Raw genomic sequence first — 26952 nt, 5'->3', positions numbered from 1 at the left:
TGTACAGTGTTTGGTATAGTGTTGTGTACAGTGTTTGGTATAGTGTTGTGTACAGTGTTTGGTATAGTGTTGTGTACAGTGTTTGGTATAGTGTTGTGCGCAGTGTTTGGTATAGTGTTGTGTACAGTGTTTGGTATAGTGTTGTGCACAGTGTTTGGTATAGTGTTGTGCGCAGTAGTTTGGTATAGTGTTGTGTACAGTGTTTGGTATAGTGTTGTGTACAGTGTTTGGTATAGTGTTGTGTACAGTGTTTGGTATAGTGTTGTGCACAGTGTTTGGTATAGTGTTGTGCACAGTGTTTGGTATAGTGTTGTGTACAGTGTTTGGTATAGTGTTGTGCACAGTGTTTGGTATAGTGTTGTGCACAGTGTTTGGTATAGTGTTGTGCACAGTGTTTGGTATAGTGTTGTGTACAGTGTTTGGTATAGTGTTGTGTACAGTGTTTGGTATAGTGTTGTGTACAGTGTTTGGTATAGTGTTGTGTACAGTGTTTGGTATAGTGTTGTGTACAGTGTTTGGTATAGTGTTGTGCGCAGTGTTTGGTATAGTGTTGTGTACAGTGTTTGGTATAGTGTTGTGCACAGTGTTTGGTATAGTGTTGTGTACAGTGTTTGGTATAGTGTTGTGTACAGTGTTTGGTATATGGTTTTGTGTAGTGTTGTGAAAGGAGAACGGTACAAATGAGACACATTTGAACAGTTGAATGCTGATGCAGGCGTTATTTGAAGGACTGTAGCAGCAGCCGAGCACAATCTAATAATTCTATGTGGAGTGCAGCGAAAAAGAGCAAAATGGTAAAACAAGTTACAAAATTAAAACAGAAAATACAATTTGCCTGAATGATTTAATTAGTTGCGTTGTTCCAGCTTGTCCCTGGTTTGTCAGCGAGGACTTTCACTTCTATTTGATCTCCTGGAGCTCTGTGTCTTCTATCTCAGTGAAAGTGCTTTCAAACAGGCAATTATGAGAACTGCCACCAGGTGGCGCCAACAAACAGTGGTTAATCATATCTGCCAATACACTAACTATACAGCGTGGATGTAAATACAAAACATGTACACTTCCTTTATTGTAAAATACTGCAATATATGACACAAAGTATAACACAGTATATGGCACAAAGTATCCATTGTATAGCACAATATATTACACAAAGTATAACACATTGTATAGCACAATATATATGATAACACAATATATAGCAAAGTAAAACAATATACAAAAAAAAACCCCAAAAAAAACGATTAGCTGCGCTCACCTGAATTAATTATAGGTGGAGGCACAGACTACGCTGGGAACAGGCGTAACATTACATGAAACGCAAAAAAAAGGAACAAAGTCCAGCTTCCAAAAAGTGACAGCCTTTATTCCAAGTGCTCAGTAAAAACCAGTTCAGACTCCACGTCTACACGTTTCAGATCATGTTGCTGTGGTCATGACTGAGCATCACAGCAACATGATCCGAAAGGCATAGACATGGAGTCTGAACTGGTTTTTACTGAGCACGCGGAATAAAGGCTGTCACTTTTTGGAAGCTGGACTTTGCTCCATTTTTTTCTTTTAAGTTTAACAATATATACCACAAAGTATAAACACATTGTATAGCACAATATGCAAAACAATATAAAATAATATATAACACAACATATAATGATATATGACACAAAGTATACACAAACCAAATATATAAAAATAAATTAAACACAATGTATAAAACAAAGTACAGGGAGTGCAGAATTATTAGGCAAGTTGTATTTTTGAGGATTAATTTTATTATTGAACAACAACCATGTTCTCAATGAACCCAAAAAACTCATTAATATCAAAGCAGAATATTTTTGGAAGTAGTTTTTAGTTTGTTTTTAGTTTTAGCTATTTTAGGGGGATATCTGTGTGTGCAGGTGACTATTACTGTGCATAATTATTAGGCAACTTAACAAAAATCAAATATATACCCATTTCAATTATTTATTTTTACCAGTGAAACCAATATAACATCTCAACATTCACAAATATACATTTCTGACATTCAAAAACAAAACAAAAACAAATCAGTGACCAATATAGCCACCTTTCTTTGCAAGGACACTCAAAAGCCTGCCATCCATGGATTCTGTCAGTGTTTTGATCTGTTCACCATCAACATTGCGTGCAGCAGCAACCACAGCCTCCCAGACACTGTTCAGAGAGGTGGACTGTTTTCCCTCCTTGTAAATCTCACATTTGATGATGGACCACAGGTTCTCAATGGGGTTCAGATCAGGTGAACAAGGAGGCCATGTCATTAGATTTTCTTCTTTTATACCCTTTCTTGCCAGCCACGCTGTGGAGTACTTGGACGCGTGTGATGGAGCATTGTCCTGCATGAAAATCATGTTTTTCTTGAAGGATGCAGACTTCTTCCTGTACCACTGCTTGAAGAAGGTGTCTTCCAGAAACTGGCAGTAGGACTGGGAGTTGAGCTTGACTCCATCCTCAACCCGAAAAGGCCCCACAAGCTTATCTTTGATGATACCAGCCCAAACCAGTACTCCACCTCCACCTTGCTGGCGTCTGAGTCGGACTGGAGCTCTCTGCCCTTTACCAATCCAGCCATCTGGCCCATCAAGACTCACTCTCATTTCATCAGTCCATAAAACCTTAGAAAAATCAGTCTTGAGATATTTCTTGGCCCAGTCTTGACGTTTCAGCTTGTGTGTCTTGTTCAGTGGTGGTCGTCTTTCAGCCTTTCTTACCTTGGCCATGTCTCTGAGTATTGCACACCTTGTGCTTTTGGGCACTCCAGTGATGTTGCAGCTCTGAAATATGGCCAAACTGGTGGCAAGTGGCATCTTGGCAGCTGCACGCTTGACTTTTCTCAGTTCATGGGCAGTTATTTTGCGCCTTGGTTTTCCACACGCTTCTTGCGACCCTGTTGACTATTTTGAATGAAACGCTTGATTGTTCGATGATCACACTTCAGAAGTTTAGCAATTTTAAGAGTGCTGCATCCCTCTGCAAGATATCTCACTATTTTTGACTTTTCTGAGCCTGTCAAGTCCTTCTTTTGACCCATTTTGCCAAAGGAAAGGAAGTTGCCTAATAATTATGCACACCTGATATAGGGTGTTGATGTCATTAGACCACACCCCTTCTCATTACAGAGATGCACATCACCTAATATGCTTCATTGGTAGTAGGCTTTCGAGCCTATACAGCTTGGAGTAAGACAACATGCAGAAAGAGGATGATGTGGTCAAAATACTCATTTGCCTAATAATTCTGCACGTAGTGTATAGCACAAGGTATAACACAAGTACATGTATGTACAATATATAACACAATATGTAAAACAATATCTGACAAAATATCTAACACAAAGTACATGTATAATATAATATGTAACATAATATAACACAACACAATGTATAGCACAAAATATAATAAAATATATAACAAAATTTGTAACACAAACTATAGCACAATATATAATACAATGTATAACAGTACATAACACAATATATAACACAACATATAACTTAAAAAACACAATAGATGAGAAGCATGATGACCACTAAATATTCTCAATTAAACTGACTCCTGATTGGACAGAATCCACTGCCAGTCGGACAGAGCCCCTCCCGCTCTCCCATGCCTCTTACTCCTAATAACTGCTGCCTGGGATATAAACTGAGGAACCAATGTAGCAGTTTTATCATTAACCCCCAACATTTTCTAGAAGTGCGCTGAAAGGCTTAAAGGGGTTATCCAAGACTAATACAGACCTCCCAGAGTGGCCGACTCGCAGTGGTGGTCATACTTACCTGGTCCGCGATGCTGGGGACGGTCTCTGTCTCTCCTGGGTCGGCTTTTTCTCTGTATTGGTCTTCGATAGCCTGTTTAATATAAAACCCTTTTAAACCAATTCTTTCTTCCCCTTCCGCTTTTCCCTGTCATTGGATATAGGTCAGGAGACTCTAGAGAATTTAGAAATTTTTTCAACAAATCTTGGTAAATATAGAGCAGGGCAGACAGATGTGAATTCTTACAATCATTTTTGAGCTGTGTCTCCATTTTTCCGAATCTCTGCCCGCAATATAATAAACATGCCGAGGATCCTTCTGTTTCCAGTATGTGCAGTTTTATTTTTATATCAGCCAGTTGTGATCCTGACCTCTTCTTCCTTTTATATTTTGGACCATGAAGAAACCAGGTTACAGCAGCCATTCGCAACAACCAGGCCCTGCTCTCTCTTATCTCATCCCCCTTTGTAACTCCTGCTATTTTACTCTGAATTCTCTGCAGTACCTGACCTATGGTCGCTAGGGTAAATAGGAGTAGAGATCAGCGAATTTCTTGAAATTTGTTTCCATTCCAATTCTAATGTATGGGGTCCGAATTGATTCTACCTGAATCAAAAGTGCTCCGATTGGCCTGAAAATCTGCATATGACACTCTGAGGTTCCCCAGGACTCACATTTTTTCTCTTGACTTTCTCTCTTTTCTCATTTTTATTTTCTTTCTCCCTCTTTTTAAGCTCTTTAATGCAATGACAGCAGTAAAAAACACTGACATATATAGCTATGGGTAGACGCATGGTTGATGGTGTTAACAAGCAGCCTGCTTAAAAACACACTAGGCATCATATTTGTTATGCTTTTAAAATGAAAAATGTTACAAGAATTGTTCCTTATTGGGGGCAGATGGTGTTTAAACACACATGTGGTTGGAAAAAACAGAGGCTTGCTCTTAACAGGCATCCAAAAATGATGCCTTAATGGGGGCAGAATGGCTGTCAGTATTTATACACACATTGTAGTATTGGAAGAAACAATGGCTTGTTCTGAACCAGTGTCCAAAAATTCTCATCCACACAGTACAGTGTGGATGTTGAAGGTATAAGCAATGTAGGGGTAATAATGATAGTAGAGGAAGCAGTAGCAGCACAGCATAGAACAGACTAGGCAGTAGAAGTCCAGTTGTGTAGGGGTAATGGTAGTGGCAGTAGGTGGAGTAGAAGACGCAGCGGACAGAAATAGCCGACATCAGCAATGGCAGATCTATTCATCAGCCTCAACTTAAGGTGTTTGAAAGTCCTCACTGATCCATACCTCATTCATTTTGACAAATGTAATGTTTTGTACACTTGCGGAGGACAACTTTGTCCATTTGGGTGTGACAAGACCACCAGCCACATTGAAAACCCTCTCTAACTGGGCCAGTTCTGGCCACTGTTCCATTCTGCCTGCTCAGAGGTCCATGTGGTCAGGTAACATGGTATGTGCCATTAAAAGGCCAGATTCCAGGTAAGACTGAACCTGGTTGTTCATGTTGTACATCTGCATTTGCTGATTTCCATCAGCCTTGTGCGGCACATGAAAAAACTGCTCCATTATGTTCATGAGACTAAATTGGCTGCTACTGTGCTGCTGCAGCTTCTGATACTTGTGATAGCAGAGACGGCAGGAGATGGGTGACTTGGTGGGTGAGTAAAATGCAGCAAAATGCATTGAATTAAACTTGTATATTGACGCAGTAAAATGTGCTGAATTGAACTGGTATTTTTACTCATTAAATGCGTTGAATTAAACTGGTGTATTGACATTGTAATATCCACCGAACTACACAATTATAAATGGTAGCAAAATTGCAAGTCTTTTTTCTTTATCTAACATACAGAGGAGCATTTAAACATTACCTTCTACTAACACACTGCACACTGGTATTGACAATTTACAAGGGTATATTTATGCAGTACAATGAGCTGACTTAAATATATTGACACAGTAAAATACACTGAACTGCGCAGTTTTGCACAGTAGCAAAATTGTTTTATAGAAAGAAAAAGGCACAATTGCTCAGCATATCCAGTGAACAATATGCCGCTAGAGGTGCTGGGAATAAGCCTATAAAACACTTGAGAGATTGTGTTTTTTATTTGGCCACCAGGGATTATGTTTTTTTCTGGGAGACAATCCTGAATCACATCTTTTTTTTTTTCTATTGCGCCATCAAGAACCACGCAATTTTCTTTCTACTAGACCACCAGGGATTAGACTGTATATTTTTCAACAACCAACTATCATATATGTAGTCTATTTATTTTTATGAACCGTCATGGAAGATACTAAATCTAATATCGCTTGCCACAAAACATGTCACAGAATCCATTACCACGTATATCTCCACAGGCTGGACATTGTATATAGGGCAGAGGGCTTAAAGAGCATCTTAAGCAGGAACAACCCAATTAAACCAAACTACCTGGTAGGGTTGACCTTGCTGATTAAAATGATACCTGTCTTGTGAAAATCAGTTCTGGTGTTCCCAAGAAAAAAATCTTTATGCAAATGAGGGCTTCAGCGCACTGAGAGGTGGGGCCAGCACTGTAAAGGTGCTAGACTCTGCCCTGGGTGCACTGAAGCCAGCTTTTAAGAAAAAGTTTTTTCTTAGGAACACTGCGACCGATTTTCACAACACAAGTATCATTTTAATCAACAGGATCGACCCTGCCAGGTAATGTGTCTGGTTTAATAGGGTTCATTCTACTGACCAGTGCTCTTTAATAAGGTGAGGATCTAAAATCTATCTCTTTGACTATCTAAATATCTCTGCGGAATATAAAAAGCTCCTTTGTATTGCTCTCTGGATGTCTATAGGAAGCAATCTGATGCTTTTTCTCAGATTTCCCGAATTATATTTGCATTGGCTCCTTTTTCCTTCCTTGGATTCGGTGGATTCCTCTGGGCAGCTTGTAATTGCTCAGAATTCTTTGATAAAACAAAGGCAAGTGTCTTAAATCATGACTCACCGGGGAGGAAAGACTCTATAATGAACCTTCGGCTGCCAGAACAAAGCTCAACTCCCGAGCAGAGATTTTAATAAGTGAAATGGGAAAACATGCTGAGCTGGAATTCCCTTGTCACGTAAATCGTCTTATCTGAAAGTTGTTGCTGGAACCGACCGCCAAATGTTACCGTCTACCTGTGGGAGGCTTTCCCGAATTTGTGAAAGCTGTATTAAAAATATAACATTTGCATAATCTTTCCACTATTTTCAATTAGCATGTGTCTGGAGGACCACCTGTTGGCATCCATTCACCAGCATTCACAGTTGGCTCAGAGTCTAGCTGTCTAGACGTCACCTGGAGACACATCGGGAACAATACCAGCATGAGAATATTGATGCCAAGACTTGATAGAAAACATACAGTAGATATAGCACCAAGACACATCTACCTGGAGTTCTGATTTCTACCATCAGTTCTAGGTTTGGGGGTCCCACCAGTCTATTGGATGGTGTAATGTAGGGTGTGAGTGACTGGGACCTCCAATGACCACTAGAATGGTGGGTCCCAGTCCTCCACCCGCCCAACCATACAGCTGCCGTGAATGCTTTCGTGGTTGGCATGTTGGCTCCATTGAGTTGCAAAAACTGAACCTCACCACGGTCTTGCATTTGGGCATCCACCCCTTGTAGAAATTGATGGGGGCAACATTGAAAAGGTTTCTTCCATGGCAAACCATATTAAACCTGCTCTCTGCCCACAGGCATGATGGGAATAAAAAAGGATGAAAGCTTGTAGGGGTTGCAGAGCTTGTAGTTGTAATGGGCCCTCTGAAACAAACACCAGTATTATACCTGGTGCATGGTAGACAGGGGTTCTGGTGCAGATTTTGCTTTGGGTCAAGGAGCCTCAAGTTATGCCCCTGCCCAAAATATAACACCCATTACAATGTTTCCTGCAAACATATTATTCTTCTTTGCCCAGATGTATAGGCTTCATTTAATACTATGATGCATAGAGGAAAGGGGTCCATAGCAAAATCCAAAATGGAGTCCCTTCCTCCCCAGGGGCCCCAGAGAAGCTGCAAAGACAGCTTTCCTGTTACATATCCCATTAGGATAGCCAATAGCAGTGATGGCTAACCTCCAGCACTCCAGCTGTGGTGAAACTATGACTCCCAGCATGCTCCATTCATTTCTTTGGAGTTCTGAGAACAGCCAAGCAAGTGTGCATCTTGGGAGTTGTAGTTTTAACATAGCTGGAGTGCGGGAGGTTATCCATCACAGGCCTATAGTGTAGCCCTTTTATACAATTCCTCTACGCATGCACAGTCGTGTAGGTGTCTCATGCAGCTCGTCTTACAGCTGCTGATAGATTTGCGCATCCGGCTTCCCTGGCCTCTTCCATATTCTTTTTTATTACAATACGTCTTTTCCTGTCCTCCTGAACGGTGACAGAAACCATTGTGACTCCATAGAATGAAAACGATGTTGCCGTCTGTTCCGTTTCCTTTTGTGCCAGGTGGTTACACTTTCATATTGTGCTTTTTTGGTATTTTTATGTTGTGCAGCTCAGTATATGTCCATTGGCTTTCTATCATTGGAAGATTTCCCATTAAGGATTGTAGGAAAGGTGGTTGACAGCCTTGTTGGAGATGACATGGTGGCCTTATTGGATGTTTTTTGCTGACATATATACTGTATACAACGTTTAGTACTGGTGATTTTTATTGTATTTACTTCTTTTTCTATTAAATATTTTCTTTCCTAGACACAACACAACACATTCTGATGCAGAGCAATACAGATGTGCAGAAACCAAGCTGACCAAAGCCATCAAAAGTCTAAAACAGCATTTCTTTGATGTTTTTATGGAGGACACAAAGGTGAGGACAAGTGAATGTTCATCATGTACTGATTCATTTCTTAGCATAGTTTGTTGTATATTATGTTTGATACCTGGCCGCATTTCTACAGAATGAGGTAACTGTACATGTGTACTAGCCTTTAGGTGGTGCTAGGAGAGGCCAGGAGAGTAGAAAACACTTCGGGGGTCATTTATTAAGCCCTACACTGGCTGTGGCACCAGCCTCTATATAAGAATCCACTGCTGCTTCTAAATGTAAGACAGCTTCCTAGACCTGGCCTGAGCTGGGAGAAGTCACAGATTGTGGCACAAAGGACCTTGCTGCACCACAAATACGACTAATTTAGGTGTATTTATGTTAAATAAATGACCTCAGCTCCATGAAAGACATCATCAGGGTAAGATCTTGCCACCATCACCTCTCTTTGTATGATATGGGCATCGGCCGAGTGCCATGTTGGACACTGGTCGATGGAGCTGGCCCATTTGTTGATGACTCTCTGTGACTGTTACTTTACTTAATCTCTGTATTTGTATATCTTTGTATATATCTTTTATCATAGTTTAGTAAACTCTTTTGCACCTAATTCATTTTAAGTCTACTTTTTCCCGAACTTCTGATCCCACCATAATACAGTTTGTAAGTTTGTAACACCTTCAGAAAGTAGAGCAGAACAATGGTAGTAGTTGTGGTTTGGAGGGGTGGAGGACAGGACAAAATTCTTCTGACAGGTTCCTGTTAAGACCAGAAACTAGAGATAAAAGAAAAGCATGAGGTAATGGTCAAGGAAACAGTGAAGATAAGTCAAAAGATGCCCAATGTAGGTGGGTTTAGATAGTAGGCAAAGGAGGAGGCCATTACAGGGCATAGCAAATGAGAAGGACTGGAAGATGTCCTGGACTATGGAGTCCAGTCATCCTACTCAGAATATCATTGACTAGACACCATAGAAGAAAATCTTTGCCTATGGCTTTCCAAAAAGATCCCAGTAAATAGTGGTGACTCATGAGGTGAGAAAAGCCCAGCACCTATGTTGGCCTTTGCCAAGAGCAGCATGACCAGATCATTGTCCAATATGGCTCTGCATGTGCATTTTTTCAATCAGCGAATCCAAAAAGTTTACGACACAAAAATTATTTCCTTTAACCTTCATTTGTCTTCCACAGCCACATTTTCAGAAGATAATCACCAAAAACTGGCTGAAGAAGAATACAGCGTTCAATGCCATCATGAAGTCATCGGGCATCCTGTGTCAGTGGCTGAAATATTTGCTTCCTCCATATGATAAGGTACATTGGGTTTCACTTCCTCTGGATCAACAACTTTCCCCCAGACGTATGTAGAGTTAAATAATGACTCAAATAAGACCATCCTAGTGGGAGATCTTGGAGCTCGAAGCCCCACACATAGCATTAATATGGGGGCGATGTGCTATCTAGTGTATTTTGACTGAATTTGGAGACCAGTGCTATCTTTCTCAATGACATGTAAAAAGATAATAGAAGATTGATATATATATAATTTTGTATTGTCCGTAAGGTCCAATAGCCTCACAGTCTCCATAGGGCTTGTAAATTTGCAAACCGAGCTCTACTACACTGGAAAAACAGCATGGAAATCTTTGTAGCTGGCACTGTTATGGGTGGCAGAGTATCTGGCACTGCTATGGAGACACCGTGGCTAGATCTTTTATGGGGGTTTTGTGCATGCTGCTTTTGTGGTGAGACTGTGGCTGGCACTGTTATGGCTAGATATTACTGGCACTGTTATGGCTAGATATTACTGGCACTGTTATGGGCGGCACAGTACCTGGCAATGTTATGGAGACCCCTTGGATGGCTATTATTAGTAGTGGCACTTTGGGTGGCACTTTTATAGGTGCCACTGTACACGGCACTCCTATGGGTAGCACTGTACCTTTCATTCCTATGACGACATTGTGGATGCTGCTTTTGTTAAGGGCACATTGACTGACTCTATACAGGAAGGAATCATACATGATACTTATATGGAAATACTGCAGATGATACTTTCCAAGAAGCACACTGGATGACACTGGTATGAGGACACTTTACATGGCACTGATATGGGTTGCACTCTACTTGGCACTGGACCTGGCATGCTATTGGCTCAGGTATACCTTTCAACTGGTATACGGACACTGAGGATGCACGTTTGTGGAGACACTATACCTTGCACTGCTACTACCATACCTGGCACTGTTATAGGGGCACTATGCCTTGTATTGTTAAAGGCTGGAGCGCCTTTGGGCAATTTTTGTATGTTTGCATTTTACTCATATTGGGCTAAAAATCTTAGTCTTAAATTAAAAATTTTCAGCAGTTTTTGTGATACATGTGGTTAAGAATCAGTCTATTTGCAGACTGTCCCTCCTGAGTTCTGTCATTTGAGGGCTCATGTGAAGACCTCATTTAAACCATATTTTGATAAGAGTTTAGCTATGATGAGTGTTTATGAGGTCACAAGATCATAAATGAGGCTTCACGTGAGCTGTCAGCTGACAGAACTCAGGAGCAACAGACTGATTTTTGACCCGTGTATCACAAAAACTGCTGAAAATCTTTAATAAAGAACAATGAAAATAATTTTTAGCCCAAAATGAGTAAAATTCAATAATAAAAAATTGCCCCAAAGGTGTCCATAGCCTTTAAGGGGTTCACCATGGAGACAACGTGGCTAGTATTATTATGAGGACATTCACGTTGTTGCACTATAGGTTACATTATTATTAGGGCGTTGCTGGTATTATCATTAGGTTACCATGAATGGAGGTATTTTATGCTTGTTTTAACAATCCGCAATGGAGGTGAAGAGAGATTGTTTTAATTTTATGCCTGACTAATCTTCTATAATAGTGCCCCCCTCCATCTGTTAGATTAGAGAATAGAATGACGATTTGCAGTTTTGCAGGTGTTGCATTCATTTCCTCTCCTTATATATAGAGTGCAATCTGGTTTTGGGTGTAGAGGATGCAGCTGCAGTGAAAGGCATTAAAACCTACACACTGTACTGTGTAAAGCAAGAAAAGCTTCTTAGTATCGTAATAAATGTGCAATTATGGCACCTGCAAAGCTTCTCACAACTTTTTTATTTTTACTTTTATCAATATATTTTACTGAATATTTTTTATTAGTCTATAGGTAAATTGATCACAAAACAAAACAAGCTGGATGCAAAAATTCCTCAAAAATTTTAGTAACGCTGCATCAATGGGATCTGATAAGAGCCGGGTTATCAGATATATTTAAACATAGAAATGTCTATAAAACTCTAGGAATCTCCTTTCTTTAAAGGGGGCTCCCTCATACACCCTATTATATACTCTACTCAGAACCCCCTTTAATAACCAAATCTGTGTTCTGGTGGATCCAGCACATTCATACATTACATGGCCTACTATTCATGTAATACCCCATTTTCCCTGTAGTGGCCGCTGTAGGGGAAATCTACAGTTGGCTGCAGCTTCCCTCAGCGATCACAAATGATCTTTGAGGGTTCCTGAATCTGAATTTGCGATGATCATCTGGCCACTAGGCTGGCTCCATGAGAAAGTCCCTTCAAGGCAGAAGATGCTTCGGGTGCCCAACATTTCTGACTGTAAGGGCTCATTCAGATGACCATAATAGCTTTTGTGTTATTGCTAGCAGACCCTGACCCACCACTCCTTAAAGGTTTACGTGAACCAAAGGATTGATGGTGATCTAATTGTCCCTTTTGCAGGACAATCTTGAGAAAATGGCACAGTTGGGATGCATTTATGCATCTCCCGCGGCAGGCACAAGGGCTTCTTCTATAATACGTCAGAGTAGGGTCTTCCACCTTTATGCTTCATGGATGGGAACCTTCTATAGAGCCAGGACACACACTTGTTACATCGTGTCATACAATTTTGTAACATTGTGGCTTTGTGACATTCCGCTTTGAAGCTTCCTGTAACATGTATGCGTTTTTCTTGGAATGTAACTTGTGCCACCTTTTACTTTCAGAATAAAATTCTTAATATGAGTCAATGCCCGATAAGTGGAACGTGAAATGGTTTGCTTGTCTGTGGCTTTTCTCTGTACTTTGTAAGGGTCATTGTATTTTGCAGCCTCAAAGTTTCTCTCATTGTTTTATCAACACATGTAAGGAAGTTATACAGTCAAAGAGAAATATTATGTCCGCTCCCTGCTGCTCCCGTACAGTATAATTTCATGATTTTCCTATTACATGACGTAAAGTCATGATTTTATTAAAGACACGGAGGCGAGTATTGCATATAACTCTCTTTACTGTTACCATAGCAGCAAAGAAGAACATGTCAATCAAAAGAAAAACCATAACAACTGACTCCTCCCCTCCATCCCAGTATATATTGTCTCTCCCCTCTGGGATCATCCTCTTTCTTTGAACAGCAAAAAAACGCAGACATCGACGGAACTTGGACCATACGAAACCCGATGGACATTCCAGACCCTGAATCGACCAGGAAACACGGATCCACCGAAAAACCTAAACAGCAACAGCGCCAACCGAACTGGAACCATGAATGAAGAAATCAATCAACCTGCAGGATAAAATAAATACGAGGTAAAATCACATGAAAATGGCACGAAACCAATCAAGATGTAGTGCATACATGAAACATCAAAATGGGCAGTATTATGAACAATAGGACAAGAACAACAATACAGTTGAACATAACCAAACCCGGGAGGGTGGGCAATACTCGCCTCCGTGTCTTTAATAAAATCATGACTTTACGTCATGTAATAGGAAAATCATGAAATTTTATCACAAGACACGGAGGCTCCTATTGCAAGTTTAAAGCTGAGAGATGACAGAATGAAAAGCATGTGACTCGGGACGAAAGTAAAATTCCCGAAAGGTAGAGACTCTGGACCAATCCGCCACGCGCAAAACGTCCTCCAGACGGGCTCCCGAGACCGACATGGACGTAGCAGAGGCACTGCGAACCGAATGCGCCGTAAAAATAGAGGTGTCAACACCCGCCAGACCCAGAATCTCCTTAACCCAACGAGAGAGGGTGACACTTGAAACGGGAGCATAAGGCCTCCGAAAAGAAATGAACAGATTAGGGGAAGAAGGATCCCGTAGGGAAGCCGTCCTAGACTCATACTCCTGGAGGCATGCCACCGGGCATAAAAGAGGGGACTGCCGGAATGCTGGGTAAGACACAGAGCGGATGCTCGTTTTTGTGCGCCTAGAAATGTTAAATAAGACCCCATCCGGAGTGAAGGACCGAGCATCGTAATCCAGAGCCCGGACATCCGACACCCGCTTACAAGAAATGAGGCACAAAAGTGTAACCAACTTGGCAGATAAATGTCGCAGTGACAACTGGTCATTAGGAGACCACGAGAGGAGAAAGGACAAAACCAATCCCACATCCCAAGTGGTAGAAAAACGAGGTCTGGGAGGACGAGATAAACGAGAACCCTTTAACAAACGGCATACAAGAGGATGTTGTCCAGCAGGACAACCCTCAAAACCCTCATGTCGTGATGAGATGGCCGACCTGTACAGATTAATTGTACGGTAGGCTTTGCCCGCATCGAATAAAGAGGATAAGAAAGACAGGACCGACACTACAGGTGCTCGAAAGGGATCCAGATCCCGTTCTCCGCACCAGCGAGCCCAAGAGTCCCAGGCGGCTCGGTAAGCACGTCTGGTCCCTGGAGCCCATGCGTTTTCCAGAAGGAAAACAGTCGTGTTCGAAACTCCCGACAACCTGCCGGAGCACCCGAGATCCTGCAAGCGAGAAGACGAAGAAGGCGTGACTGAATGAGGGGGTGGGAGTCCCCCGAGGGGGCCCGCAAAAGGTGCGGAAGGTCTGGAAGAAGGAGCGGAGAGTCCACCAGCATATCCAGTATCATCGGGAACCAGGGCTGAGACCGCCACAGAGGTATGATCAAGATCAATTCCGCCCGCTGGCGCTGAACCTGAAGGAGGACCCGAGAAATCAGGGCAAAGGGGGGAAATGCGTACATCAGTGAACCCCCCCACGGTTGGAGGAAGGCGTCTACTGCCTCCGCCAACGGGTCCGGTCGCCAGCTGAAGAACCGGGAAGTCTGGGCGTTCAAGCGGCTCGCGAATAAATCCACCGAGGGAGGACCCCAGCGAGACGACAAAGCTAGGAACACCCCCTCGTCTAGCTTCCAGTCGCTGGAATCCGAAAAGTAACGTGAGTTCCAATCCGCCACTACATTGCGGAGGCCGGGAAGGTGTTCCGCAACCACCACGATACCCCTGGCGAGGCAGAACTCCCAAAAGTCCTGTGCCAGGTACGTCAGAACTGACGAGCGCGTTCCGCCCATCCCGTTGACATATCTGACTGCGGATACATTGTCCATCCGCAGTCTGATACAAGTCGTGACAGTGCCATTCGCAAAACTGCGAATCGCCAGCGACCCTGCCAGCAACTCTAGGCCATTGATATGAAGACGAGACTCCTCCGGGGACCAAGGCCCCCCGGTGGAAATCCCGTTGCAGTGAGCTCCCCAGCCGTGTAAGCTGGCGTCGGATTCGATGATCAGGTCCGGCGAAGGACCCAGCAAAGCCTTGCCATTCCAAACCGATAGATTCTGGATCCACCACCTCAACTCGTCCCTCGTCTCCGTGTCCAGCGTGACCAGGTCCGAGTATGTGGATCCCGCCCGAAGATGGGCAATTTTGAGCCTCTGGAGAGCCCGATAGTGCAAGGGTGCAGGGAAAATGGCCTGGATAGAGGATGCCAACAGGCCAATAAGTCGCGCCAGGTGTCGCAACGACAACTGCGGTTGAAGAAGAGCGTGGCGCAGTTCTTTGCGAATTGACCGGACCTTGGACAGAGGGAGATGAAGAGACAGGGACACGGAATCTACTCTGAATCCCAGGAACTCCATGGACGTAGCCGGAGTGAGGCAAGACTTCTCGTGGTTTATGATAAAACCCAAGCGGGAAAGGAGGTCGGTGGTCAAGGTGAGGTGAGATCGGAGAAGGGATGGACTGTGCGCCATGATAAGGATATCGTCGAGATAAATTATCATGCGCACCCCTCTGCTGCGGAGCCAAGATACCACCGGTTTCATCACCTTGGTGAAACACCACGGGGCGGACGAAAGACCGAACGGCAGGCAAGTGAACCGCCAAATCTGGTCTCCCCAAAGGAAGCAAAGTAGGTCTCTGGAAGACGGGGCTACCGGAACCGTAAGGTATGCATCTTTGAGGTCCAGCTTGACCATCCAATCGCCGGGTAGTAGCATATCCCTTAAAAGATGGATGCCTTCCATCTTGAAATGCCGGTACTGAACCAGTGAGTTGAGGGCCTTCAGGTTGATAACTGGGCGCATTTGACCGCCCTTTTTCTGGACCAAAAACATGCCACTGACCACCCTGTCGGGGTGAGGTGAGGTGCGCTCTATCGCCCTCTTGTGGACCAACCCCACCAGCTCCCTGTGTAAAAGATGCAGAAGGGAACCGGTTAAGTGGATGGGGTGAGGAGTGGGTAGTTGGCTCGGTGAAGCCACCAAGTCTATCGTGAATCCCCTGATGGTCTGGAGCACCCACTGGTCTGAGGTGATCTCGGACCAGGCATTGAAACAGAAACGGAGTCTGCCCCCGACACAACCTGTTGAAGAAAGCACAGGAATCACTGGTTGGGGACTTACCGACTGGGCGGCGATAGGATGGGGTCCCGCGGTAATTCCTGGACCGACCCGAATAGCCTCTGGATGGGAAAAAGGACGGCTGGTGCCTTGGGTCCTGGAGGGAGGACCGATAACTGAAGGAGCCTCGTCCCGTTCCGCGGGAGTGGAAATCCGACCGGCCGGACAGACGGCCCCTAGAACTGCCGGCCCTGCTGGAAAAACGGTTGTTGAAAACACGTTTCATTGACGTTTGGGCCTTGTCTAACGCCGTAAAGGCCCCGACGTATCTGCCCAGTTCTTTAATGAATGAGTCTCCAAATAAGAGACCCTGGGCATTCTTGCCTGCCTCAGACAAAGCTAAATTGGACAGCTTCGGTTCCACCTTCATCAGAATGGCCTTTCGCCGTTCGATGGCCAGAGAGGTGTTTACGTTGCCCGTGATGCAGATGGCCCGTTGGACCCATCCGCCCAATTCAACCGGGTCGACCGGCCTGCCCTCCGACTTAGCGGACTCCGCCATCTCAAAGATCTTGGCGAGGGGCCCCGTGATGTCAAGGAGTTTGTCCTGAACGGCCCGCAGAGCGGAATCCAACCCCTTTTTTGGGTTGAATTTCGTTTTGGTGAGGAATTGGACCATCTTCGGGTCCACCGTAGGCGTCTCACACACTTTATTCAAAATCAAAGGCCGAGGGCATTCTGCCCGCAATTTGTTCCGGGACTCCTTACTCAGAGGAGTACGGATTTTTGCCTCCAAATATTGTGCTACCGGAGTGGCGGGGAGCCATTCCGCAGAGCGGGGATGATGGAGTTCGTCCGGGTTGAACAAAGGAGTACCCAGGGAGTCAACCATGAGGTCGTCCGGGAGAGGCTGGTTTCCCTGTACAGAAACCGTAGGTATGGACGGCCCGGGGGTAGGCGACATATCCAGAGGATCAACCTCAACATCCTGAATGTCCTCTAAAGAGTCATATAAAGACTCATCACGCGCCTCCTCGTTCGATTCTCTTTCAGAATCAGACTGTGGCTCAGTTATAGTCCTGGCCGACTTCCATGCACGAGAGCGTTCTGCCTGTCGTGCGCAGGCTCTTTTCCGCGGGACAACCGCGTGGTCACGTGATGGATTACCATCGGTTCTGAGAGTTCTGGAGGCAGATGGTCTGGCGATATCCAAAGCCTGGTCCTGCATGGACTCAGCGGATTGTGCACCTAGGGCCTGAGAGATCGACTGGGACAGTGCTGAGGACATAGAGCCCATCGCCGCCATGATTGCGTCAGAAATCGATTGCTGTAACGCAGTATGTTCTAACCCTTGAGGACCTGCATCGCGGGAGGGGGCATTAGCAGGAACAAGGGGGGCACTAGGGGCGTCCTGCCTGGATGAGGAGCTACGGCGAGACATGATAAGTGGCAGGAGTTAGTCACCCCAGACCACCAGAAGGACAGACCTGTAAAAGAAGGGAAAAAACGCTAATGAGGATACAGCACCCAAGGGACACTAAGCAAAGCGTCTATAAGGAAGCCCAAACCTACCGAAATAACGCAGGCGAGTGATCCTGTAGAGCGGTGTGGGACTGCAGAGGCGACAGGGATCAGCGTGGAGAGAAAACGCGCGTCGCAGCCGGAAGTAAGAGGGCGGGAGGAGGGGCCTAGGCCCGCAATGCCGGGAAAGCGAAAGAGCGGCGGGCTTGCGAAATCCCGCCTATCGCGAGATCTCGGGCGGGCGCTGAGGAAAAGCAAGATGGCGGCCGAAATCTCGCGGATCGCGAGACTTCGGCCGGAACGGAGTACTGAAGAAAAAACAGGTACCGGGGACCGGAGACCGGACGAGAAGGCAAGCGAGGGAAAGGGGAGGGCAAAACCAACAATAATCGGCGCAAGTGGGGCACGATAAAGCGGATATAACTATAAAGAAAAAAAAAGACACATATATGAATTCAGTAAAATCCCGCAGAAACGAGGGCTCTGGGGAATAAGGTGGCCAGGGGACACCTGGGTTAGCAAAACATGAGGCGACAAACCTAAAAGGAAATTCCAAAAACAGAAAGATATACAGTTAATATGAACACTACTTATCTGCCATGGCAGCAGCAAAGAAAGAGGATGATCCCAGAGGGGAGAGACAATATATACTGGGATGGAGGGGAGGAGTCAGTTGTTATGGTTTTTCTTTTGATTGACATGTTCTTCTTTGCTGCTATGGTAACAGTAAAGAGAGTTATATGCAATAGGAGCCTCCGTGTCTTGTGATAAAATCTCTGGTTTTTGCAATGGTTTTAGTAAGTCTTATCTATTAGCCCTGGTGGTCCTGATACCGGTTTGTTATCCTTCTTGTTGTTCTTAGTAATTCAGTGGTATATTGCTCTTCCTGGTGGGTCGGTGGATGCAATTATCTATCTATCTAGTACAGGGATCCTCAAACTGCGGCCCTCCAGCTGTTGTGAAACTATAACTCCCACAATGCCCTGCTGTAGGCTGATACCTGTAGGCAGTCTAGGCATGCTGGGAGTTGTAGTTTTGCAACAGCTGGAGGGCCGCAGTTTGAGGATGCCTGATCTAGTATCTATCTCATTATCTATCTATCTATCTGACCATTTAATTATCTATCTCATACAACTATCGTATTTTTCACTAGGACTTTGCATGTGGGATTCACCAATACCTCGTAAAAGAATACATCTCGCAGATTATGAAGAGGAAAATGCGCCTGAATAAGTTAAGACGAAGAAAAGCAGCGCAGAAAATGAGAGAAGAAGGTGACCTGATAAATAAGGCTGCAGACGACATGGTATGTGGAAAAGTTCCTGCCATTGACCCAATGCTAAATCTGTAACAGCGCCACATGCCTGAAATGTGCCATTTATGATATACCGGTAGATGTTTTTTTATGTGGCAGTGGGACCTGATGCCATTACTACCTACATGACCCGGATCACTGTGTTTTTTTAAGGGTTCTGATCTGGACAGCTTACATCATGCAATTCACTGCATTTCTGAAATTATCGGGGCCAAGAAAAAAGATGAGATTGAGCCCAAACTGGATCAACTGTTTCACCTGCATCCAGATATCAGGTACTGTAAATGTGATATAGAGTTTAAATTCTGCAAGCCAGGGCCTTTTTTGCTTTTGTCCCATTATTTCCTATCATACAACAGGTTACTTTGAATTTAGTAGAACTTTTAGGAATCGTTCCCATATTGCACACATTTCTAATGGCTTGCTTATTGATGGAGGTTTCATAGAATGTCACATCCCTTGAGGCTCTCACACCATAATGTTGATATCCCTGGTGGAAAAGCGTCCTCAATGAACAATGCAAGCTACAGTTTGGTTGTGGTTTCCAGGTGGTACCGTAATGGGGTTTCCATGGATGCCATTGATAGTCACGTGGCAATCGCAATGATATTCACAATGGAATAGTTACAGTGCTATGTGACAGAAAATGGAGAAAAATACCACTGCCATTAAATCTGCAAGTGGAGTTTGGTTATGATTTCCATGCAGGACCGCAGTGGACATTCAATAGATGCTGTGGTTACATTGAAAGCAAAATGACACTCATGTTGGGATGTATACAATATATAATGTGCAGTAGAAAATGAAGAAAATACCGCCACTTTTACAATTACAAGCCAGGGTTTGATCTTGAGGTACCGTAATGGGGTTTCCATGGATGCCATTGATTGTCACATTGCAAAAATAATGACACTCATGTTGGGATGGATACAATGCTAATTGCTATAGAAAATTAGGAAAATTCGACCACCATTAAAATTGCAAGCCAGCGTTTGGTCACGGTTTCCATGTCGTACTTCAGATAGGTTTCCATAAATGCAATTGATGATCATATTGCAAACACATGTTGAAACAGATTAAATGATATGTGACAAAAAATAGGGAAACATACAACCACAATTAAAACAGAAAACCAGAGTTTGGTTCTGGATTCCCCATGGAACCGCAATGGGGTTCCCATTTATGCCAGTGATGGTAAAATGTGACAACTTATGATGTGACAAAAAAATTGACAGAAGGAAGACCAGGTCTAGGAATATGTGGGAGCTACAGTCACAATGTGCCTTTAGTTTACACCAATCTTACATTGACGTGCATTGAGCGTGTTTACCTAGAATGTGATGGCGTCCACCCAGCACTGTACTGACTTCCAGTGCAACTGACCTTCAAAACACGGCAAGCTGATGCTTCTCAATTGCACTCTTCATATTTTCCAACCAATACGTATCTTGTTGAGGGACATGGGATTGAAAATTCTGAAAGGCCTGACTCTTGAGGACAGGTATGCCAGTAAATTTTTTCCCTCAATTTTTTTTAACACCAAATTAGAAAGATGGGAACCTTTCCTATATATTGTAACTATGAGTCATATGACAATAACTATGAGTCAACAAGTCAAATTTCTAACCTTTTTTTTTTTAACTTACAGTGAGGATCACATTTTGTGCATTTTACATCTTCACGGCATTAGGAAAAGTACAAAACTTCTGAGACATTTCCAGAAATTGCAGGAAAGTCGGCAATCAAACCCTTCATCGCAGGACAGCCAGCAACCACCATTATTCTCAGCAATTGAATGTTCACCACAAGTGGCTTGTTTCACCCTTTGAGATGAAGCCCCTCTTCCAAAACTGCCAGAAACGCGACTTCAAGGAAAAGCTCTCCTCCACTTGCTGCCTGAGAAAATGGACCATGTGCTGTCACTTAGACTTGATTTTAATTAGGTTTTAATGATAGAGCTGCAACTTGGCACCTGAAATCTACTGTGAAAGACCCATGAATGTCCAATTTTCCCTTCTAGTTCCAAAAAGCTACCAAACTGGGCATATTTACTGTTAAAGAGCTATCCTCTGGATAGGTCATCAGTATCTGATTGGTGGGGGTTCGACATCTGGGAACCTCCACCTATCAGCTGTTTGAAAAGGCAATGGCGTTCACAGTAGTGTTTCTCCGCTTTGCCTAGGCCATGTGATGTCACGTTCATCGGTCACATGCAGCTGAGCCCTATGGAAGTCAATGGGGCTGAGCTGCGAATCCAAGCACAGGACTGCCGGTGTGTTCTCAAATAGCTGATCGGCAGGGTTCCTGGGTGTCTGACCACTACCGATTTCCAGTGGTTAGGTCATCAGCAGAAAAGTCTCGGCAAACCTTTTTAAGAAAGATGGGTTAGAGCCCTTTTGATGAAAGCCATATTGGTACTCACCCAGTGTCCAACCAAACGGGGTGGGACAAGCTCTTCTGGTGCCCAGGTGGAGTTTCAGAGCGCAGCCCCCTTCCCCACCTTCTGCATTGGCACCTTAGGCAACAGCCTACTCTGCTTAGATGTTGTTTCAGACATTCCACTAAAAAACTGATTGAATTGAAGACTTTATAATTTTATCTTCCATGACTCAATCACTAGTCGATGCTCAGTCTTATTTATAACTGTGAAATTATAAAGTATCTATTGCTGCTACAATGCCTGATAGGAACCGAACCTCACTGCCAAAATGTTCGTAATTTGTTACAATCATAGATGTGTGATACAGATATAGTATAACATTCCAACCTAAAGCGACAATCGAGGAATAAGATATTATTTTGGATATTATCATAAATTCATTGATAAAAACACGTGGTCACTGTGTTGCTATGGACGGAATATTGTAACTAATTCAATCTTTTTGTTTTACACGGAGAAAAAGTGACATTTTCTATACTTTCTCCTTTCTGCTGAAAATGTTTGCGCTTAGTTTTAGGAGCATTAGAGCCTTTGTTCCTCTACATAAGAGCCGTTGTAATAACGGCCGCTCCTGCTCCATTGCAAACATTACAGAGGCTGCCAGCAGACCGTCCATCCATGGTTAGGACATGGACCGATATGCAATAAACAAGTCGATCAGAGCTCACATAAAGTGCCTTTTACACAGCCCAATGCAAAGTGAAAGGGGGATAAATGATTGATCTTATGATCATTCATCCCCTTGTCCCTTTGCATATTTTTGCTTACATGGTGTCGTTTGCTGCTGACAATGGTTTTAGGTGGCAACTGAGAAATGCAATCACCTGACAACGTTTGTTAGATGATCGGTGGCACCTTTACACAGGCCAATTATCGTAATTGGGCGGTCGTATGAACGTTTGTTCTCAATAATTTGCCCAAACCTCAGCTTGTATAAAAAGGGTTTAAAGGGGTTGTCCACTTTTTACCATTGATGACCTATCCTTGGCATAAGTCATTAGTATCAGATCAGCGAGGTTCTATCAATCAGGGGCATTGCAAGGGTCTCAAAAGATCCGGGGCCCAAGCGCCAAAAATAATGGCCCAGTTCTCTAAGTGCCCCTCCTCCCCTCACACACCGCATTTTGCTGTGCTTGCTATACAGCAGCACATACCTCTCACATCCAGGGCCTCCAGGTGACGTCTCCTCTGATGTAGATCTTCTTTGTCATCATCTTCTCCATTTGGTCTGTACAACTTCTTTCAGCCGCCTCATCTCTGCAGAGTGTGACACACAGACATCTTAGCTTTCTCATATTTCTATCATCATCCCCCAACCTGTATACCCCGTGGGGTTTTGCTCTGGTAGATAGGGTAAGTGGGCGCAGTACAGAGGCAAAATACAAGTTCTTAAATAAAAATATCAGTGTTTATTCACACTTGAGGCAACTGCACAAAATAGCACGTAACTTTGCAGTCTTGGTGTTAATTCACGCACAATGGAAAGTTCATATAACACAAGTCACCTTGCTGGCAGTTCGGCCTCCAGTAGTCCACAGCAGGCTTTAGGGGGCCTGTTTTCCCAGCACGCGCCTCTCAGCCCTCCAGCACGACACAAAGCCTCAGATCCTAAAAACAGAGACATCTCTGCTGAGCCCAGCTGCCTATTTAAGGACAGCCAGGTGCTGCCAAAACCTGTACCGGAGTTTAAGTGCCAGTCCGGGTTTTTGACCTCACTTGGCTGGAAATCAGCCCAGCTGCACATGCTGGGACGAAAATACCTGCCTTGCCAGACACAACCCCTCACTGTGTCACAACCCCCAAATACTATCCTGAAGAAAAATGAGAGCCCCCATAGTAATAGTGCTCCTCATAATCCCACCAATAGTAATTCCCTTCTAGAATGCCCCCATTAGTAATACTGCCCCCTACAGTGCCCCCAACCATGATAACGCTCCCCAAGAGTTCCCCCATTAGTAGAAGAGCCTATTCATAATACCCTCACAGATCCCCCAGTAGAAATGAGGTATCCTATTGTTTCTCCAGTGGTAATAAAGCTCTATACAGACCCCTCAGTAGTAATAGGACCCCCATAGTGCTCTTAGTAGAAATAAGGCAGATCTATAAGACCCTCCTATAGAGCCACTAGTTATAATAAGAACGCCTAATGTCCCCTGGATTTATAATACCCCTATAGTGCCCCTAGTATTTATCCTGCCCCCTACTGTTATAATGCTCACCCTGAAGTGCTCCCAGTATCTATAATGCCCCCTGCAGTGCCCCCTGTAGTTATATTCCTCCCTCCACCATATAGTCCTATGTAAATAACATCACACCTTCTCTCCAGCCCCCTCCAAAATACAGTCCCATGTAAATAGCATCACCTCCTCCCCAGCTGCCTCCAACATGCAATCCCATGTAAACATCACCTTCTCAACATTCAGTCCCATGTAAATAACATCATTCCCCCCACCAGGCACCTTCAACATACCGCTGCTTTCTCTTCAAACAGCTGATCGGCGGGGTTGCTGGGAGTTGGACCCCCACTGATCTGATATTGATGACCTATTTTGAGGATAGGTCATGAATAGTGGACAACCCCTTTAAGATGCTTCCTAACCTTTCCTCTTGGATCAAGATATCCAGAGACAAATTGGTTTTATCTATGGGCTGAAAATAAATCTCTTTTCCCATTCGTCTCGCGTTATTTTGATCCAAGAGGAAAGGTAAGGAAGGGAACATGCTCCAGATTATGATAAGCTAAAGTATTTGCCCTTCTTGACACAAGAATGTGAATTCTGTAAAAACTAGGATAAAGACATTGCCAGGCAAGTGGTTGAAAAGGGCTGGTTGGGCACTGGTTCTGCAAGGACTATTAGGCACTGTGCCACTAGCTCATCGGGGATGTGAAAAAGATCTAGCATATCTCCAGAGAGTCCACCTTTAACACCATGGAGTGAGCATAGAGACAACCCATGCATCTGCTATAGGGCCTATGGATAGAGGCCAAGCTGAGTTGTTTCCTGCCTGGCTTCCTGAGGCAGTATAAACTATAACATATATACAACATTAGGAAACAAAGGAGGGGGACACCAGGTCATGACTCCTGCAGGGGACATTGGAATGGGGCATCAACAAATGCTGAAGGGTGAAGTGTGGTGGTGACATGACGGAAGGGCCTCTAGATGCACCATAGAGAGGGCAGGTGGTTGACCACCAGGCCACCAGGGACTAGTCACAAAACATATCATAATGCCACCAGGGTACTGGTAAAACCACTAGGTCAACAGGAATATACCTGGACATAGGACTAGTCCAGTTCAGCCCATAGATACTGGCCACTAATGCCTGTCTGGTAAAAGGGGTAAAGCATTGGCTGGTGGTATGCATCAGATAATCAGCCGTACGGTGGTCACTTTAACATGAACTTAGCAAACAACTATTGGGAAAATGCATTTCAGAATTTTTAGAAATGGTTGTTGTGACATAATTCTAAGTATTATGTGGTTCCTACAGCTGATTTAGAGGAAGAGTTTCCACTGTCAGGACGTAACCTTGGAGCTCTGGTAGAGAACATCGCTACCCTATATCTTCCTAATCTTCATAATGCAATTGTAGGCTACACATTCCAGGATATACTGTATAGGATGGATCGTGGATGACCATAGCCGTTGCCTTAAGGGGTCTTATCATCATCAAAAGTTATAATGCTTATTAGTCATTTTAACTTGTGGTCTAGGACTAGTTCGACATCTTCCCAAGATTAGGGTTTGATAATTATGATATAATGCTGAGATCTCCCTGTCTTTGTTCAGCTGGAGGTGGCTGACATTTTGTTCCCGTTTCTCCACTACAATCTCGCACATGCTCAGTTGTAATAGGGAGTCTGTAGACTGTACTGGCATGATGATGGATTTCTCCATGGTGCCTGTCTCAAACTATTGGTTCCAATCCCAGCTTATTACCAGCTCACCTGGACTAGGGCTGATGCACATAGTCATATTATGGCTAGGTACAACCTCTGCGCTGTAATATGGCGCTTATGCCATATGCATGGGGTAAAGGGAAGCATTTTGTCTAGGGTAGAATGCATATCCATTCATGTGGTGCCCAAAGGACCCTGTATGGCAGCAAATGTAGCTTCTGGGAACTACGGTATAGGCTCTGTCCACCCGATACGGCCATGTGCATGACTGTAAGGAAGAATAGAGTATGTTATCACAAGACCAGCAATGTGCATAGACTTTGTAATTGCAGAAAATACATTTCAGTTGCAGTAAGCTGGATGCCTCTTGGCTCAATAGCTTTAGCATCCTCCTCCTGGCATTTTTCTACTGTCAGCTGACTGGTTGCCTCATAGACATTAGTGATCAGCTGCTGGATGCCTCTGGGAGTTTTGTAGTAGGGTTATGACTGGCATCCGGCAGCCTCCCGGAGCTTAATTTTATCTTTGTTGGCATTTGTCAGCAAGCAGTCAAGGCTTTCTTGATGAGGAACGTCTGGAGTGCAGACAACAAACTGAAAGAGCAGGTTCTCAATTGCCAGCCAAGTCGGCTGCAATAGTATGAAATGCAAAAAGTTAACTTGTAGACCCTGGGTACGAATACAAAATCTTTACTAAGGCTCCCTGTTTACGTTGCAGAGGTGCCCCTTAAGGATCCTACAACATCGTGATGAAATGTCACCTGAACAAAATTGGCCAGGTTCTATTCAGGGGCAAACTGGGCCACCAGAGTATCAAAGGGTCCTCCTGACCTCCAACCACCACAGGACTGTGGGGGACGGAGAGGTGGAAATAACAAGAAATCCCTTTCCCATATCATGTGCTGTGAGGAACTGTATAAATTAGGAAATGTGGACATCTGTCGCTATATCATGTGCTGCCAACCAAGAAGTGGAGGAAGTCAACAAGCATACACCATATAGATGATAATTTCTCAATGTATCATGAGTTATGTCGGCAATGGCAATACATATGAAATGGCAGACACAATGAAGGGTTTATACATGCGTCAAGTGTTAGTGTGGTAGATTGAGGGGTACCTGGGACAATAGGCATGTTTATTTGCTATGGAACTGTACGGGTGATTACTGGGATCCCCCTTTAAGTATAGTCATCAAACATATCAGATGAAAGAAGTCTTTATTTTCTTCACAAGAAGGTACGAAAGCATTGCGAACGCTAAGAGTGGCACAATAAGCTTAATGGTTGCAGAACATACTTGTTGGTATGAAATACTCGAATGCTGCAGAATTTAACTTTTACTGGGACCATGCGATGCTCCACTGGTTCACTGAGAGTTGCGGTACACCAGAAGTGGCTGCCGGTTTTTGTCTACCTTGAGTGCAGCTGTGGGTCTCGAGAGGTTTCCAGCCTGTCCAGCCTAGATGATTCTCCACCTATACCTACTCCATATTAACCTCCACTGCAAGTCTGTGGGTCCTCATGATTACTTT

General features: G+C 44.0%; 1 protein-coding gene across 1 annotated transcript in view; it reads left to right on the top strand.

Moving 5' to 3' along the window:
* Window positions 1-22135, top strand: part of EXOC3L4 (exocyst complex component 3 like 4) — a 52004-nt gene extending 29869 nt beyond the window's left edge. Inside the window, exons 8-12 of the mRNA XM_044272169.1 lie at window positions 8537-8651; window positions 9800-9922; window positions 18915-19067; window positions 19230-19351; window positions 20725-22135. Of these exons, the coding sequence (XP_044128104.1) occupies window positions 8537-8651; window positions 9800-9922; window positions 18915-19067; window positions 19230-19351; window positions 20725-20905 (694 nt within the window). The 3' untranslated portion in view covers window positions 20906-22135. The remainder of the gene's footprint in view (window positions 1-8536; window positions 8652-9799; window positions 9923-18914; window positions 19068-19229; window positions 19352-20724) is intronic.
* Window positions 22136-26952: the final 4817 nt, after the last annotated feature.

This window comes from Bufo gargarizans, chromosome 11, assembly GCF_014858855.1.
Source record: "Bufo gargarizans isolate SCDJY-AF-19 chromosome 11, ASM1485885v1, whole genome shotgun sequence".
NCBI classification, from domain to species: Eukaryota; Metazoa; Chordata; class Amphibia; order Anura; family Bufonidae; genus Bufo; species Bufo gargarizans.
This window is presented reverse-complemented; position numbering and strand designations above follow the sequence as displayed.